At 36.7% G+C, this 15,025-nt stretch overlaps 1 protein-coding gene across 12 annotated transcripts in view; it reads left to right on the forward strand.

Annotated features, from left to right (window-relative positions):
• Nucleotides 1–208: 208 nt before the first annotated feature.
• Nucleotides 209–15,025, forward strand: part of ORC5 (origin recognition complex subunit 5) — a 77,761-nt gene continuing 62,944 nt past the window's right edge. For 10 of the 12 annotated variants that reach the window (XR_003252369.1, XM_026059001.1, XM_026058996.1 and 7 more), the window contains exons 1-5: nt 209–265; nt 3,049–3,235; nt 4,818–4,910; nt 10,368–10,565; nt 13,912–13,986. Coding sequence is in view for 11 of the 12 variants with exons in the window: in XM_026059001.1 (XP_025914786.1) it covers nt 3,125–3,235; nt 4,818–4,910; nt 10,368–10,565; nt 13,912–13,986 (477 nt within the window). In the remaining variant the exon portion in view is untranslated. Of the gene's footprint in view, nt 266–526; nt 609–2,152; nt 2,439–3,048; nt 3,236–4,817; nt 4,911–10,367; nt 10,566–13,911; nt 13,987–15,025 lie in introns of those variants that run through there. The other 2 variants (XM_026059000.1, XM_026058997.1) reach the window with 2 other exon arrangements.

Genomic DNA, 15,025 nt, shown 5'->3' on the forward strand with positions numbered 1-15,025 from the left:
GGTCTCCAAAGCCACCTATTTCCAGGGAGAGGTGCTACACGTATCGCTCTTCACCCGTGGGACACGACACGGCCTGGGTCGCGCTCCCCTCGGCGCCCGCCCTGCCCTTCACGCCCAGCTGGAGAGACGCTACGGGCACCAGCTTCAACTCCCTTATGGCGCATGCGCGCGCACCCGGCAGCTGCGCACTCGCCGGGAAGGCGGGGCGCCGGGCGCGTTGTGCGCATGTGCGGGAGCCGTTAGCGGGAGCCGGCGCGTGGACAGCGTGGGTGTGGGGAGCCGTGGGGAGCCGTGCGCGGGGTGGCGGGGGCGGCCGGGCGGGCTCCGGCGCCCGAGGACGGAGTGGAGCGGAGCCGGGTGGGGTGGAGGGAGCAGACCTGCCCCGGGCCGGGCGGGCGAGCGAGCGAGCGAGCGGGGGACGCGGGCGGCGCAGGGCTGCCGGCCGGGCCGAGGCGGCCGTTGCTCTGAGCGGCGTCACCGCGGGCAGGTCTGCTCCCTCTGCGGCCTGGCCAGGGTCTCTGGAGCGCCCGGGGGAGCCAGAACTGCGCAGCTCTCCTCGGCTCTTTTAATTTTCGTGATGAAGCGAGTGTAAAAAGATGTGCCAGGTTGTGAGTATTTTAGGAGCATAGGACTGAAAAAATCCTCTTAAATCATCAAATCCAGCTGTGAAATCCAAGTTGTGCATGAGCTGCGCTTTTCGTAACCTTCACAGGACTCAGCTGGAAAATAAGTGTTTTCAGTCCGTGCTGACCTGGTTGGTGAGCGTGTACAAAACCTCCCTCCTCTGGCCAGGAACCTCCTGAGTTCAACCGTCAGCTTATGTTAGGCCATTGGTCCTTGTGGCAGCACTGCCTTTAACCTTGATGAATGGTTTCTTGCACGTTTTGTTCTAAACAAATACCCTTCTCATGTGAACGCTAGAATGGGACCCTGTTGAAGAATAAGACACCTATGTAGAAAAGTGGGTTTTCATTCAGCGGCTTAAATGTGCTCAGTGTCAGCTGAGATGTGGTAGTGCGCTTGAGAAACATCTTCAGGGTGTTGGCAGAGGTGATGTGATCTACAGAGTAATGCTTTTCTGTAATGAGGTTAGGAGGCAGGATAGGAAAAACTAAAGTACCTCAAATGGCATTAAACATGTTTTTAGGGAACGGAGTCAAGCTCTAGAGAATGCAGTCGGGGAACCAAGAAAGCTGTCCTTATTCCCACGTCCACACAACTTTCAGCTGTTTCTGAAGCTCTTTCCCCCCCCCCCCCCTTGTTGGTCTGCCAGTTTGGAGACTATGGTCTTGAATTTTTCTTTCCCTCCGTGTTATCTATTCCTGCTTCTTTTGCAGAGAGCGTCATTAATCAAACTATTAAATTTTCTGTCCCCCCCCCCCTTCTTGAGTTTTTATTTGAATAGGTATGATGGACAGGCCTGTTCAAAGCTAATTTTGCTGCTCTGTTAAAATGACCCAATGCATCCCTATCTGTGCAGGGAATAATTTTCCTGATACATATGTTCATGCATTTGTCTTTTTGATAGCTGCATTTTTTCAATTTCTCATACTTACTGTGTGATTGCCTTGTCCGTTTTTCAAGTTGCTTCAGACTTGTAAGTTCTCAATACCTAACTGTAGTGCTTGTTCTGTGTGATATGATACATATGATTACAAATAGGTATAATTTGAATAGGTATAATTACATTGCCATTACTTGTGTTTTTAGAGTTATCCTTTTTCATCTTATGAATTCCGCTTGTTTTTGTATTAATGATTACAGAAGCCCAATTTTTACTTCAGAAAACACTGAAGGCGAAGTGTAAAAATAAAAGAAAAAAATCTTCCACCAGATGTGTGTATGGAAATATTTAATAGAGAATTGTCCCAGAACAAATTCTTGGGGATTAGTTTATGAACGTCCTTGTTCAGGAGCTCCCTTATCAGTGCAACCCAGTATTTCTCTCTTCTTCAGAAAGTTTCCGTTTTTCTGTTTCCCATACTATCTCCGATCTCCTTTTGCTTAACTAATCATTTCTCATGTGGCATTCTACTTATGCCTGGTGTACCGCATTTGGTTGTAAATGCATATATTTAAATGCTTGTGGGGTGCCTTGTTTACCATTTTCATCTTGATAACTTACAGATAAACCTGTCTGCTGATGAGATGTCATACTTCATTGTGCTACCAAAACTTCCAAATTTTCTTTGCAGATGTCAGATTGTCTTATGTTCGACAAAGTCAGACTGCAGCTCTTGAGGCTCCTTCAGTTCTCTCTCTGTATGCTCTCCTTATCACTATAGACAAACGTACCATCTTTCCAGTGGTTTTAGGACCTATAGGCGAAGCACTATCTTTGACAACCAATGTTTCATGTTCTGTCACTAAAATCCAACCTTCCCAGTGCCCAGAAGACCAAGGCCTTCAGTCTTTCCTGATTAGTCCTTGAATAAAAGGTAGACTGTAATTAATGTTACAGTTTTACCTATCTGGTCTAATAATTGATCTCAAGCTGTTTTTGAGCAATGTTTTCAGACTTTACAATCAGCTGGATTTTCTTTATATGCCTCTGCTGCTTTTATGCTTGGATAAGCTTTCCTGTTAACATCTAAAGAGCTATTATTTTCTCATCCTCATCTTTCCTTATGCCCTACCTTTTCTCTGTTATTTGTAAATCCTAACTTATTGGCTGTCTAGGGAGGTGATGATCTGTGACTAATCTTCTTTCCTCATTTTATTCTCTTGCTGCTTTTAAATGTGTATATAAACAGAACAAAATATGTATTTCTCTAGTTAACTAAACTGTGACAATTCTTTGTCATATTCATTTATTCATACACTGTATGCCTTTCCCTTTTTATTTGGGTTTCTGGATTCTGCCTAGTATGAAAATGTCTTTATAATGCTTTGCATAGTAAAGTCCAGTTTGATGAAGCCTCTAAATCTAGCCTAATTTTACCATCATCCTTAGCTAGAATGTCAGTTTAGATTTTATGTCAATTCTTGTTTGTTTTCTTCCCTTATGTATATGACAGTAAATGGTAATTAAAACATTTTATTTTCCAGATCACTTTGGTTTTGTCCCTGCACCTCAAAAGTGACACGCATGTTTAGGTGACTAACTACAGGAGCATCAATCAAAATGCCTAATCTCGAACATCCAGCATATCCAGCAGCTACACTGCTTCGCTTGGAAAGTTTGGTGCCTTGTCGTGAATCCCAAGTGTCCATGTTGCTGTCAATATTTGGAGAGGTGGTGCTTTCTATATTGTATATTTGAGTAGAACACAGATGTTGTGTTATTTCAGAGGGGAGAACAGAAACTGAGGAACTTCTTATGATGTCATTATGAACATATTTTGTCTGCCTCTTTATTTTTGCATTACCTGTTTTTAACATCAGTGTTTGGCTGATAGGTTTTGATAAGTTCAAAGGTTGAAAGCTGTTTTGCAGCTGGAAGGAACCAGACAGACTTACAGCTGCTTGTGCCTTGCTGGCTCTGAAGAGCTTTTTCCTCATGATTCTGCCCTGTCTTTGCCAGTAATTCTTAGCTGCTTAAGGGTAGTGTGAGGCAGTAAGTCTGTCTTTCCCCCATCTAAAGGTGTTGGGGTATTTTTTTGGTGGCAGTGTAGAAATTATGGTTTTTACTTTTCAATCTAGTATCTGCGTGCCCAATTGTAAATACATGAAATTGGCATGATTCTCAGTAATTCTGTTGCTGGCCATAAGCTATTTCTTTGAAATAGCTGACTTGTTAATTGATTCTGTTACTGCTTGGCAAAGCTATGGTAAAAAGCGATGGAGGTTTTTATTACAGCTACTTAAAAGCAGTTGTTACATCCATGTACATTCAATTAACAAAATTAAAATTTATGTCTGTTTCTGGCTCTGCATTTAATCATAGGTAATAATTATTATGTAAAACTTAAATGCTGTAATTTGATGTATTTATTACAAGCGTAGTTGTAATAAGCCTTCTTTTAAAAAAAACAAAATGCAGATACTTAAATTCTTGGTAAATATGAGGGTAGGGTATCTTCATATTTCTCACCAGAGAGTGCGCTCATCTTGGATGAATTGAGTGTTATTGTTTTTCAAAAGTAGTGTTTGCCAAACTTATTTTTACACTAATTTTTTAAGTCAGGGTTCAAGATTCTTAGAAATAACAAACAACACAAAAGTAAATGCACATTCAGAATGAAATAAAGGGAAAAGGTAACAAATGGTTCAACCTGATCTTCTTCTAATTTTAAGCTCCTTTTGTTGTAAAAAATGACATGAAATATACGGTATCAGTACCATTAACAGATAGAGGTATTATATAAAATATTGCCCTATTGGCGAAGAGCAAACTCGTTTTCTGTCTCTGTTTCCACCAAATCATTTAATTCTATTCTACTTGATGCTAATGAAGAGAAAAACAGTTTATAGTATTTGGAGGAGTTAGGGTGATTTAAAGCATACAAGCTTTTCCTTGCTAGGATATTCTTTCAGTTAATTAGTTTGAATTAAGAGCACACTTTTTCTTTTTTCTCTCTCTTTTTTTTTTTTTTTTTTAAACATGAAAAATTCATCCTCCTGTTGTAGAAGTTTCACTAGTAGCTTTATGCAGTGCTTGATTCTTGGGACTTACTTTCCTAGCATTTTAATGATTACAGAATTGATGTGATCAAGTTTTATGTTGTATTTTAATTGACATATTTTATACTTAATGCCTCAGTTTAAAAGATAATGTTGCTTTTGGTGGAAAACTTGACTGGCAAATCCTCTATCTGTTAAATAAAAAAGGAGAAGTATTAAAACAGCAACAACTTTTTTTTTTTTTTTTCCATTAGCGTCAACAGTTTACTTTTCCATCCATCTTTATCTATGGACATACATCTAGTGGAAAGACTTATGTGATGCAAACTCTTCTAAACACATTACAGGTAAGAATGTTCACACTGGATAGTGAATTAAGCATTTATTTGGAAGCAAGAGGTAATAAAATATAACCCCTAAACTAGCTTCTACTTTGTAAAAATGATTTATTTGTTTCCCCTGCCATTTCTGCCTTTTTGATTTAAAATCTGTTCCATTTACTGTCTGATGAACACACACTTTATTCTCACTCGTGCACTTAGGGTGGTATGAAATAATACACATTAAAAGTCAATATTTTATCATAGTAACTTTTCTAGGAAAGCTTATTTAAAAAAAAAAAAAAAAAAAAAAGCTGCCAACTTTGATTCCGCTCTCTGAAAAGGAGTTAACCTGAAAGAGCCTCCAGTGACAAGTGAGTACTTGTATGATGATTTCAATTTGATCTAAGAGGCACTTACAGTATACCTTTTTTGAATCTTATAATTCTTCTTTAAGCTTACTTTATCTGTATATAAAAAAAATACCCATGTAAGTTTTACACATTTAGTTCTGGTGATACCTAGAAGTCCCAGTATTGTTCAGGGAACTCATTTTGCAACATTCTCTACAGAATAAGAGATAGTCAACACACTAAGCTGTTCTTAGCCTAATGAGGGGTAGTGGCCAAGTGCAGGAGAAGCTGTGAGAGAAGACAAGAGTACCAATGAGATGACTTTGCAATAGTGGAATTTTGTTTTATTTGTTTTGTGTTAACAAACTGAATTATATTACGTTGGATGTGTATAATTTGTTTAAATGTCAGCTTAGAAGCTTGAACTCTAGTATGATCATTAAAAGCACTCAAACATACAATTTTGCATGTTTGCTGAAATTTAAAGAAAATTGAGTTTATGAAATGGTGAAAATCACTGTCTGAATACCTGTAGTTCTTTCTGATACTTTCTTCTGCAGACTCAGGGAGAAAGTTGTCTTTATTTCTGCATATTTGGTTAGTTCCAGTCAGCTCCCTTGTTAAAGCAGGAGAATCTCTCTTTTGCTTTGAAAAAAAGAAAAAAATTCAGGAAGCCTAAAATCTTGAAACAATGTTGCCTAGAAACAGTTGATTTAATTCCAAAACAATAAATGATAATTCTTTCACTTAAATCAGTTCTCAATGGAAAAAGTGTACTGATAAACCTTTTCTGTATTATATTTTCAGAACCTTTTTGACAATAAGTTTTGTATGTTTTAATTTATTCTACATCCTCAAATACAGCTTAATGTTAAAACAAGTTAAAAAAAAAAAGTCAGAATGCCATTTACTCTTTTTTAGTAAAATAAAAGTAGTTAGATTATTTTTTCAGAATTTTTCAGCTGTTGAATGGCTTGAATAAACATTTTTAGATAGTGTTATAGCTACATGGTTACCAAAAAGTGAGCTATATCAGCTAACAGGAATCAGCAATTTTTTAAGATAAGTAGAATACAAATGCAAAGCAAAATGTGCATCAAGGATTCCTGCTTTCTAATTAAAATCATCTTGATTTTAAATCAGCTTATGCCATGTAGGCAATCACAGAAGATAAATATATATGCACATCTTTCAAACTAAGAACTTTTAAAAGAAGACCTAATTAAATGTTATATTAAATGCATCAATCTTGAATTTAACTTTTAAATGTTAATTTTATGGGAGGAGTATAGAGTATATTGTGAGTCTCTTACTAGATTGCCAATAATTTTGCAGTCTAATTAGTGTAAATTATAACTGGTCAAACCTTAAATTTAAGTTATGTATTTGCTTTCAGTGACTTACTTGAATGTGGAAGGTGGTAAATATGTGGTGTTTGAATATATTTAGATGTCTAGCAAAGAAGCAAGCAAACATGCAGCCTTACGTGTTGGATATGAATATAGATTTTTAATTTCCCAGTAGACCAACAGTTTATTTTGCAAACTTGCTATATCCAGGTAACAAGTGTGTGTGCGCACACGCCCCTGTGTGTAGAAATATTATACAAGAAACCTAAGACAAGATGACCTGTAAAATACGAAGTTTGAAACAGTTTAAGAGCAAGGCCAGCTTAACCTTGTCAGTCTTGTAGGTTTTGATTAACTGATGTTGCTACTGCTTTTCTTCATACTTTCTTAGTTAAAAGTTATATCCATTTCACACTTATGGGTTTTTATGTATTGATAATGTGGTTAAAAGGTCTGGTACTTGATGGGTTTTTGTTTTTTTACAAAAGCCTTTGTTTTGGCATGTCTGAAATTCAAATGGTGTATTTGTTATCAGCTGAAGAATGCATTTTCAGACTTTAACCCTTGATAGGACAGGAAAGATGCATTCTTAGGTGTGTTTTTTTCACTTGGCATTGCCAGGGCTTTTGCTGATGGGATGGATCTTGTTCTCCCAAGCCAATACTGTTGCTGCTTCTTCCTGTATGATCATCCCCTCTAACATCATACATTCTTTTTCAGCTTCGCCAACTAACATAATAAACTTCCTTCTTGATTCCTGCTCTTAGAAAACAGTTTAGGAGTAGGAAAGAAGTAGGTCAAACAGGACTGAGAAGGCAGATGTTCTTGGAACAGGTGAATTGGAAACTACTGAGAGTTTCTTGTGCAATTTTGAGTTTTGGATGTTATATTTCTATCAACTGGGACTACAGAACTCTTAAACGCTTCAGTGGAAAAGAGAACTCTTTTTAAATGCTGTCCACTGGGAGACGAATTATATTCTTGATGATTAGTACTGGAGTTATTACCAGAAGTAGGAACTTTGTGAGGAACAGGCTTATTTTACTTTCAGGGACTATTGGCAGAGAAACCTGCTCTTTAAAAATTGCTTGCAGTCTTATCTCTGAGGATCTGAACTATCTAGAAATAGTGTGGTGTTGTGGCTGAATGCACACTTAACAGGTGCCACACAGGCAAGCATGGGACTCCAGATGGTGCAGCCCCTAGAAGAGGGGTTTGCTCTGGGTTGCTCCCCAAGAGTTAATGAACCCTGGGTGCACCACGGCCTGGAGCCACTGCACTGTGGGGTTGCTGTAGCCTGGGAGCACACCTGCTAATGACCCCGTGATTGACAAGTCCAGACAAAGGAGAAGTGACACTGCAGACACACCATGGACATCTCCATGCTGTGGAGGATTTCCCTCAGAATGACCTGCTGATGGGTGCGTTGTTACCCGCTGAGCAGGAGGTGACTTGCTGATGTGCATGCAGCTTTGGTATGGCTGTGGTTTGGCATTGTTCTGACTGGGTATAAAAAGAGAGTAAGCTGCATACTTTTGGTGTGAACTTGGACCCATGGTCAACTGGCCTGTAGAGCTGAGGACCCACCTGTCAGCAAGGATGTCCCTGATGTCAGCAGCATGGTGAGGAGAAACAGGGGAAAAATAGACCAGAAGGGTGGCCCATAAAGGGTGAGAGTGGTCGCTGTACTGTGCACCAGTTGTTAGAGAATCCGGGGAAAACTATCCCGGAGGAGTGGTCCATAAGGGGCGAGAGCGGTCATTGTACTGTGCACCCATGATTGAATTGTAGAGCTCTGGTATGTATATATATTTGCAGTTCTGTTATATTTCTAGCTTTGCTATACTGTTAGCTTTGTTATAACCTCTTATCTCTAATAAATTCTCACACTTGACAAATGATGATCTCTCAAGTTAAGTACAACTAACCCTATAATCCAAAAGAATCCCGGATGCCCCTCTAGCGGCACGTCACAACACTTCTTAAAAAAAAAAAAAAAAATAGTTGTCTTGATGTAGAGAGGTACAGCCTTAAGTCCATTTCAGTGCTGGCAGAGGACTTTTAAGTTCTAGATTCTTGCCTCTTTTGTGGCCCTTTTTTTTCAGTTAGCAAGTGCATGTATTCTTGCTAGTTTTACTCTTTGTTTTCATCTTTCCTGAAGCAGGGTTTAAATTCCTTCCAAGCTGAAGAGTGTCATCATAGAAATTTCCATCTAAACCCATCAGTGCCTATGCTTTTGTTAGTCAAGTACTTCAGGGACCTAAATACAATGATAAATGCCTGCCTCATGCCTAAATCACGTTGAACTCACAAGCTACCACTGGTATGTTCTGATAGCCCTGATGCTTTAGGCTTTTTTTGGGGCACACTTATCGCAGATCTGCAGGACTGGGTTTTGTGCAAAACACGGTGATCTTGTCCCTTTCATTAAAAATTCTACAGAAGGAGAAAGGTGGGATGATAGTCATGTTCCTTTTTCATGCACTAGCCTGTGTTCGAAACTGTGCAACCCAGTTGTAAAACATCCAAAGAGGCATCCAGGCCCCAGAAAGGAATAGGATTTAAGCAGCGATTCTTTCTTCAGAGCTTGTTATTGCTAAGTTTAGGTGTCTCCTACTTAATGGGCTGACTGTAGTGAATCCACTTTGAAGCACCTAATTTTTCTCCTGTTACGGACATGCAGCGCTCTGTATAGGTGCTTTTGTAGTTGTAGCCCCCGTTTTTAAGTAGTGTTCAAAATCAAAATGATGCTTCTTAGCGTATGTTGTTTGAATGAATTGCTAGTACTGTATGTGCCCACACTTTCCCACGTCTGCTGAACCATATGCCGTGTATTGTATTTTAAGAAGAAAGACTGGAATGAAATAAACACTTAGACTTTTTATGTACCTGAAATTTAATTTTGCAAATAATGTATATGTATCCCAGTGATCAATGCTTTCCAGAGGTTTTAATGTTAGGTGTCAAAATGAACATATGCATTACCAAAGAGTATGGAGTTATGCAAATAATCTATTTTTTAAAAATATGGGTGCTAGAAAATTACCTTTTTTGCTGTATGCAGACTGGTACTATTTTGTAGTCCTTGTTTTAGACCAAGGAACTTAGCTTTTCCCCATTAAAAAATTGGTTCCTACTGCTGGCAATCCATAAAATACGCTTGTATCCCATATGCTGTCTTTTCATATGCCCTTTGCTTTGAAAAGATCTTGGTTTCTCAAACTGCTTTGTGCAAGCAGGCTGATTATATGCTTCCGGTATAGGTGCCTACTCTTTATCTTGGGACCATTTGTATGCAATGAATGCCAAAAGCATTCAGAGTTATTTGGGGGAGTTTTTTAGTTGCACTGCTAGATTACTTTCTTTCTAGTGGAAGTTTGAGAAGTCCTTGTTATACAGTTACTGTAATTTGTAATGGATTATATTAGGAAACTATAATGTGTTGTGATTGTCTAGATTTACTTTGATCAAAATGCTCGTTTTTTCTTTCTTTGTATTGCTCTCAAAAGAGAAATTTTTAAACATAATCAGAAAATACACTTCATGTTTCATATTAGGATTTATCAGATCTGTTCTCTTGAGCTTTGTGTTATGTAATATTTTGACTAGATACATAATAATCATTCTCTTTTGGCAAAGATTCAGTTTATGCTCTATATTCTGCTGGTGGGATGTAGTTTTCTTTCAGTGTGTCATTGGAAGCAAAAACTGCACTTTTGATTTTGGAATATTTATACTGAAAGAGCCAAATTAGGTTGTATTTTGTTTCTTATCCTCTTCAGCTTCCTCATGTGTTTGTGAACTGCGTGGAATACTTTACTTCAAGACTTCTTTTAGAAGAAATTCTCATCCAGTTGCAGAACTGCTCTTCTGAGACAAAACATGCTTCTCACGTGCTTTGTGATACGTTCAATGACTTTGTACGTATGTTTAAACAAGCGGTTACTAGTCAAGATCTTCAGGATCAAACATTATACATTGTAAGTAATTTAATTTTTGTGTTCCAGTTTCATTCTGCTTAAGAGAGTGTGAGTAATTATTATCAATAATTTATATGTGAAATGTATGCATTATCTATGAGTTTTCATAAAATAGCTCTCTGGACTTTATTCAGAACCAGTTGATGTTAATTAGATCCTTTCAGTTGGTTTACTGGATTTAGATGTGGTTCTGTATTCTTCCTGTTTATAGAACTTCTTATGCGCAAAAGCTAGATAACTACCAGAACTAATAACTACCATAAATTATACTGAATAGTTATCTGTGATAATATTACAACATTTTTAAGCCTGGAGAAGCCCCTGTTTGTTTTATAATTAGGTAGTAAGTTATGCTCTTCTGTTTCTTTGTGAAGAAAATTCAAAAATGAGAAAGCAAAGAGGGGAGGAAGTGAAAAGTAGCAAGTGAAATATGTAGCAGACTAGTGACAAAAATAGGTTGAGTAGAATAGATAGAAGTCATATTAAGGAATTAAAATGCATGATTTTCGGTGCTGTTGGAGTCTTATATCTCCAACTACACTTGTAGCCTTCAGCGATAAGAACTGAGATTTTTAAACTGAGATGGGAAGAAAAGAGAGCAATGAAAAAAATTAATTAGATAACATACTAAATTGGAGGAAACAGGCAGTCTACAGAAAAAATATCCAAATTTAGATCAAAGGAATGATTGAGTCAGTATAGTACTAAAATATCAGTGTTTTTGCTTCTGTGATAATCTTAGTATATTAAGGAGTCAAAATTTGCAGACAATAGTAATAGCTTTTGTTGCACCAATAGATAAAGGTAGAAATAAATTTCAGGAACATAAGAGATTGAAAAAATGACTTAGACACCTCAAAACTTTCTTTTCTTCTAGCTCTATCACTTGGTTGAATAAAATCTATTAGTTTTTCTTAAAAACTTGACCTCCGTGGTAGTAGTGATATGTAACTGTATATCTGAAAGTGGACCAACAAAATATGTGGACTGAATTTTTATCCAGCATTAAGAATTAAGGATTTGTTAAGAGGTCAAATTGATTATTTGACTAAAATGGAAAGTGATTGAAGATTGAAAGCTTAATGACACTGAGTAATCACTTACTATATTTATCACAGCAATTGAGCATATTGCTTTGCTTTTTTGCAGTCAAACAAGTTCATAATTATGCTGAAAATTCTTCATTCTGTTTCACTGGTTATAGTTAAATATATTTTATATTTGTTTAAAAAACTGCTGAGTAAAGTAACTTCATATTATATTTAGTGGAAACAGTCGTAATCTCATAATTTCTTATAACTTTTAAAGTTAATAAATCTGACTTTTTAAAATTTAAATGAGGAAAAAAGCAATGATACAGTATATAAGAAGTTGTTCATAGATGATTCATTTTAATTTACAGTCATGAAAGTGATACTAGTATCCTTCAACAATTCCATAAGAATGATGTTTATCATTAAAATAAATGGTAGGGAATTTCACAAAATACTTTATTATATAAAGTTTTACATTCAGATTAATATCTGAAATAAAACAACTGTTCTACCTCAGAAAAGAATGCCTCATGTGTTACACTAAAATTAGTATCACTCAGAAAACTAGGAAGTTCTTGAACACTAATTATAGAAAGCAAGGCATGAAATACCTAGAAAGGTTCAATTGTATCAGGCAAATAGTTGCTAAATCAGAAGAACTAAATATTAAATTAGTATTTCACTTTTGTTCTGCATGGGAACAGATAGGAATGGGGGAAATCAATTTATGTGTATTAACCTGTGTCGTCTGGATTTATTACAGAGTGATTTAAATTGAGACTGATGGACAAACTGCATGCTGGTAACATAAACTGGCAAAGTTAATTTATTCTATTTCATTTTGGTATCAAATAATGTAATATTTCAGCCAATTAATTCAGAGTAAATTAAGATAAATGTTTGCTCTCAAGCAAAGGATTCTAAATGTTTCTCTTAAACCAGGCATGGGTGTTGAACATTTGTGATTACTTGTGAAAAATGAATTTATTCATTCTAACTACCTGATAAAATGGAGCAGATGCAGTTTGGATTCATTCTTACATTTAGGCTATTTAGCACTTTACGTAAGTAGCATGCTGCTGTTTTTAATGTAACTTAGCAGTTCAGTTGTAAAATATAAAGCTTTTTAAAACAACTAAAGCATAACAAATCTTTAGTAAAACTGAAGAATAAGGCAGGTGTGCGTGTATAGGCCATTCAGTAGACTGTTTCTGTCAACTGCTTGCAATATTCCACCAGCCAGCATCACAGTCTGCTATACACTCTATTTTGTTTCCCACTTAACTGAGAAATAAGATCCGCTTAAGAACTTAAAACTTGATGTTCAGTAGTTGAATATTACTGCGTCTAATAACCAGTATTTTATTAGTAAAAATATGTAAACTGTATTTGCAATAAATTTTGATTAAAGCTGGTCAGTAACTTAAAGTTATCTTCATCTATGAAGTCAGTTATCGTATGAATCAAATACAAATATTAATATAAAACCATACCTTTTTTATTGTATTATGAAAGGAAGTCCCAAGAAGTGTGAGCTGTGATTACAGAGATACTAATGTATCACATTTCTTTCTGTACTGTATGATTTTGAAATACCCTTTTTATAAAATATTTGTTGGTTGTCCACATAAGATTCTTTTTCTTAGCATGGGCAACAGAAATGATAGATGTCTTTATACTTCCTCCCCACATTGAAATATTAAATATAATTTCCTGGGGACCTATAGCATCTCTTTCAACAGCAATAATCCAAAAGAAGTAATGAGTTTCAAAACTCAATTTTATATTGAGTGGTAAATAAAACATAAAAGAAATGTGTTTTTATTCTCTTTTTTCGTTCCCCTCAAGATTTGAAGTGTACTGGCAATAAGAATTTTTTGCTGAAGGATAACCATTAGTGTTTTCAGTTGAGCAATGCTTCCTTTTTTTCCTGTAGGCTCATTGTTTAGAAAAAGTGGTTCCTGTTTAAACCGTAGGTATGCTGCATATCTGTTACTACTACACAGGGTTTGCATAAAATACAAAGAATTTTCTAAAGTTCTAGGCTGCACACTGTGGCAAGAAAAGTTTCTCCCAAAACAAATTTCAACTTTATGAATCCTAGATAACAGCTGGGAAAATGGAAAATATTAAGTAGCAGCTCATATTTATTTCTGAAAAATAATTTCATAGTGGAAAAAGGTGGCCCTCTCACAGCTCTCTTACTGCTCTAGCAGTCATAAAGTGCACATGAGAATGCAGATTAACGTTGTCTATATAATGAGGTGGGTTTTTTGTTTTGTTTTTGTTTTTTGTTTTTTTTTTGCTAAAAGGTACTGGATAGAGCAGAGCAGCTAAGGGAAATGGAGGCAAACATCCTGCCAGCATTTCTTAGGCTTCAGGAATTGGTAAGTACCTGAAAAAAATTAAAGTATGTTTCCTACACATTAAAAGTAACTTAACATAATACTGTATCTGTCCATCTAGGCTCACTGGTCGTGAAAAGTAATTCTTTAGGGGAGAAAAGTTGCAAAATGTCTTTTTTTTTTTTTTCCCCCTCTCTTTTTTTACCAAATGATCAACTTTTCAGGAGAGTGGTCTAAACCAGAAACCAAACCAGAATTTAAACATTGGCAGGTGGTTCTAATACTCTCTCAATTTTAAACAAATTCCATTTAATGATAATCTAGTTTCACAATGTCTGCTCTTCCCTAGATTCTTTTGAGGGTGTTTCAGATACATAGCTGTATTTTATAGAATATTTTTGATTTTAAGAGGAATATGAAATTTTTCTGCTCTTCATTAAAATTTTATAATAATTGCCAAAAACTCCTCAAAGATAGGTCTTGGCTTGGCATCAAAAAAAAAAAAAAAAAACCTTTTTAGAGTCTGTCAAATGTTTGTGTGGGAGTCTGAAGTCCACTTCTGAGTCAGCTGCTGATTCAGAGAGCTCAGTCCAAATTCAATGAGTTCAGCGCTGGTAGCATGAATTTGCAATTCAGGAGACATCTGTTTTCCTCCAGTTTCTCCCATGTGAAACTTCAGAACGCTGTGTGATGGCCTTCCTGACAGTCAGTGCACCACCAGCTATTTGGTTGTGGCTGGACCTGCACAGCTTGAGAGCTGAGAATGCGCGTTATGATGGCAGACAGTTTTCGTACTTATATTGTGGTTGCAATACAGTATGTTTCCAAATTGGAGTAAAACACTATTTTTTTCTCCTCATTTTGGAGTCTCAACTATGCCTTTCCAAGTATGCTTTAGAAAAAGAAAACAGGGTGCATTCTTTGAAAGTGGACTGAAAACAAAACCAGGAGATGGTGGTACTTTGAAATATCCAAACATCTAAATAGAGGAAATTATACTTGTTAGCTCAAGACTTCTGAGCGGTACTCTTAGTTTTCTGGTGACATCGGTTTCACCATTAGTTTCACTGATTTCACAATT

Source organism: Apteryx rowi, unplaced genomic scaffold, assembly GCF_003343035.1.
Source record: "Apteryx rowi isolate R43461 unplaced genomic scaffold, aptRow1 scaffold_151, whole genome shotgun sequence".
NCBI classification, from domain to species: Eukaryota; Metazoa; Chordata; class Aves; order Apterygiformes; family Apterygidae; genus Apteryx; species Apteryx rowi.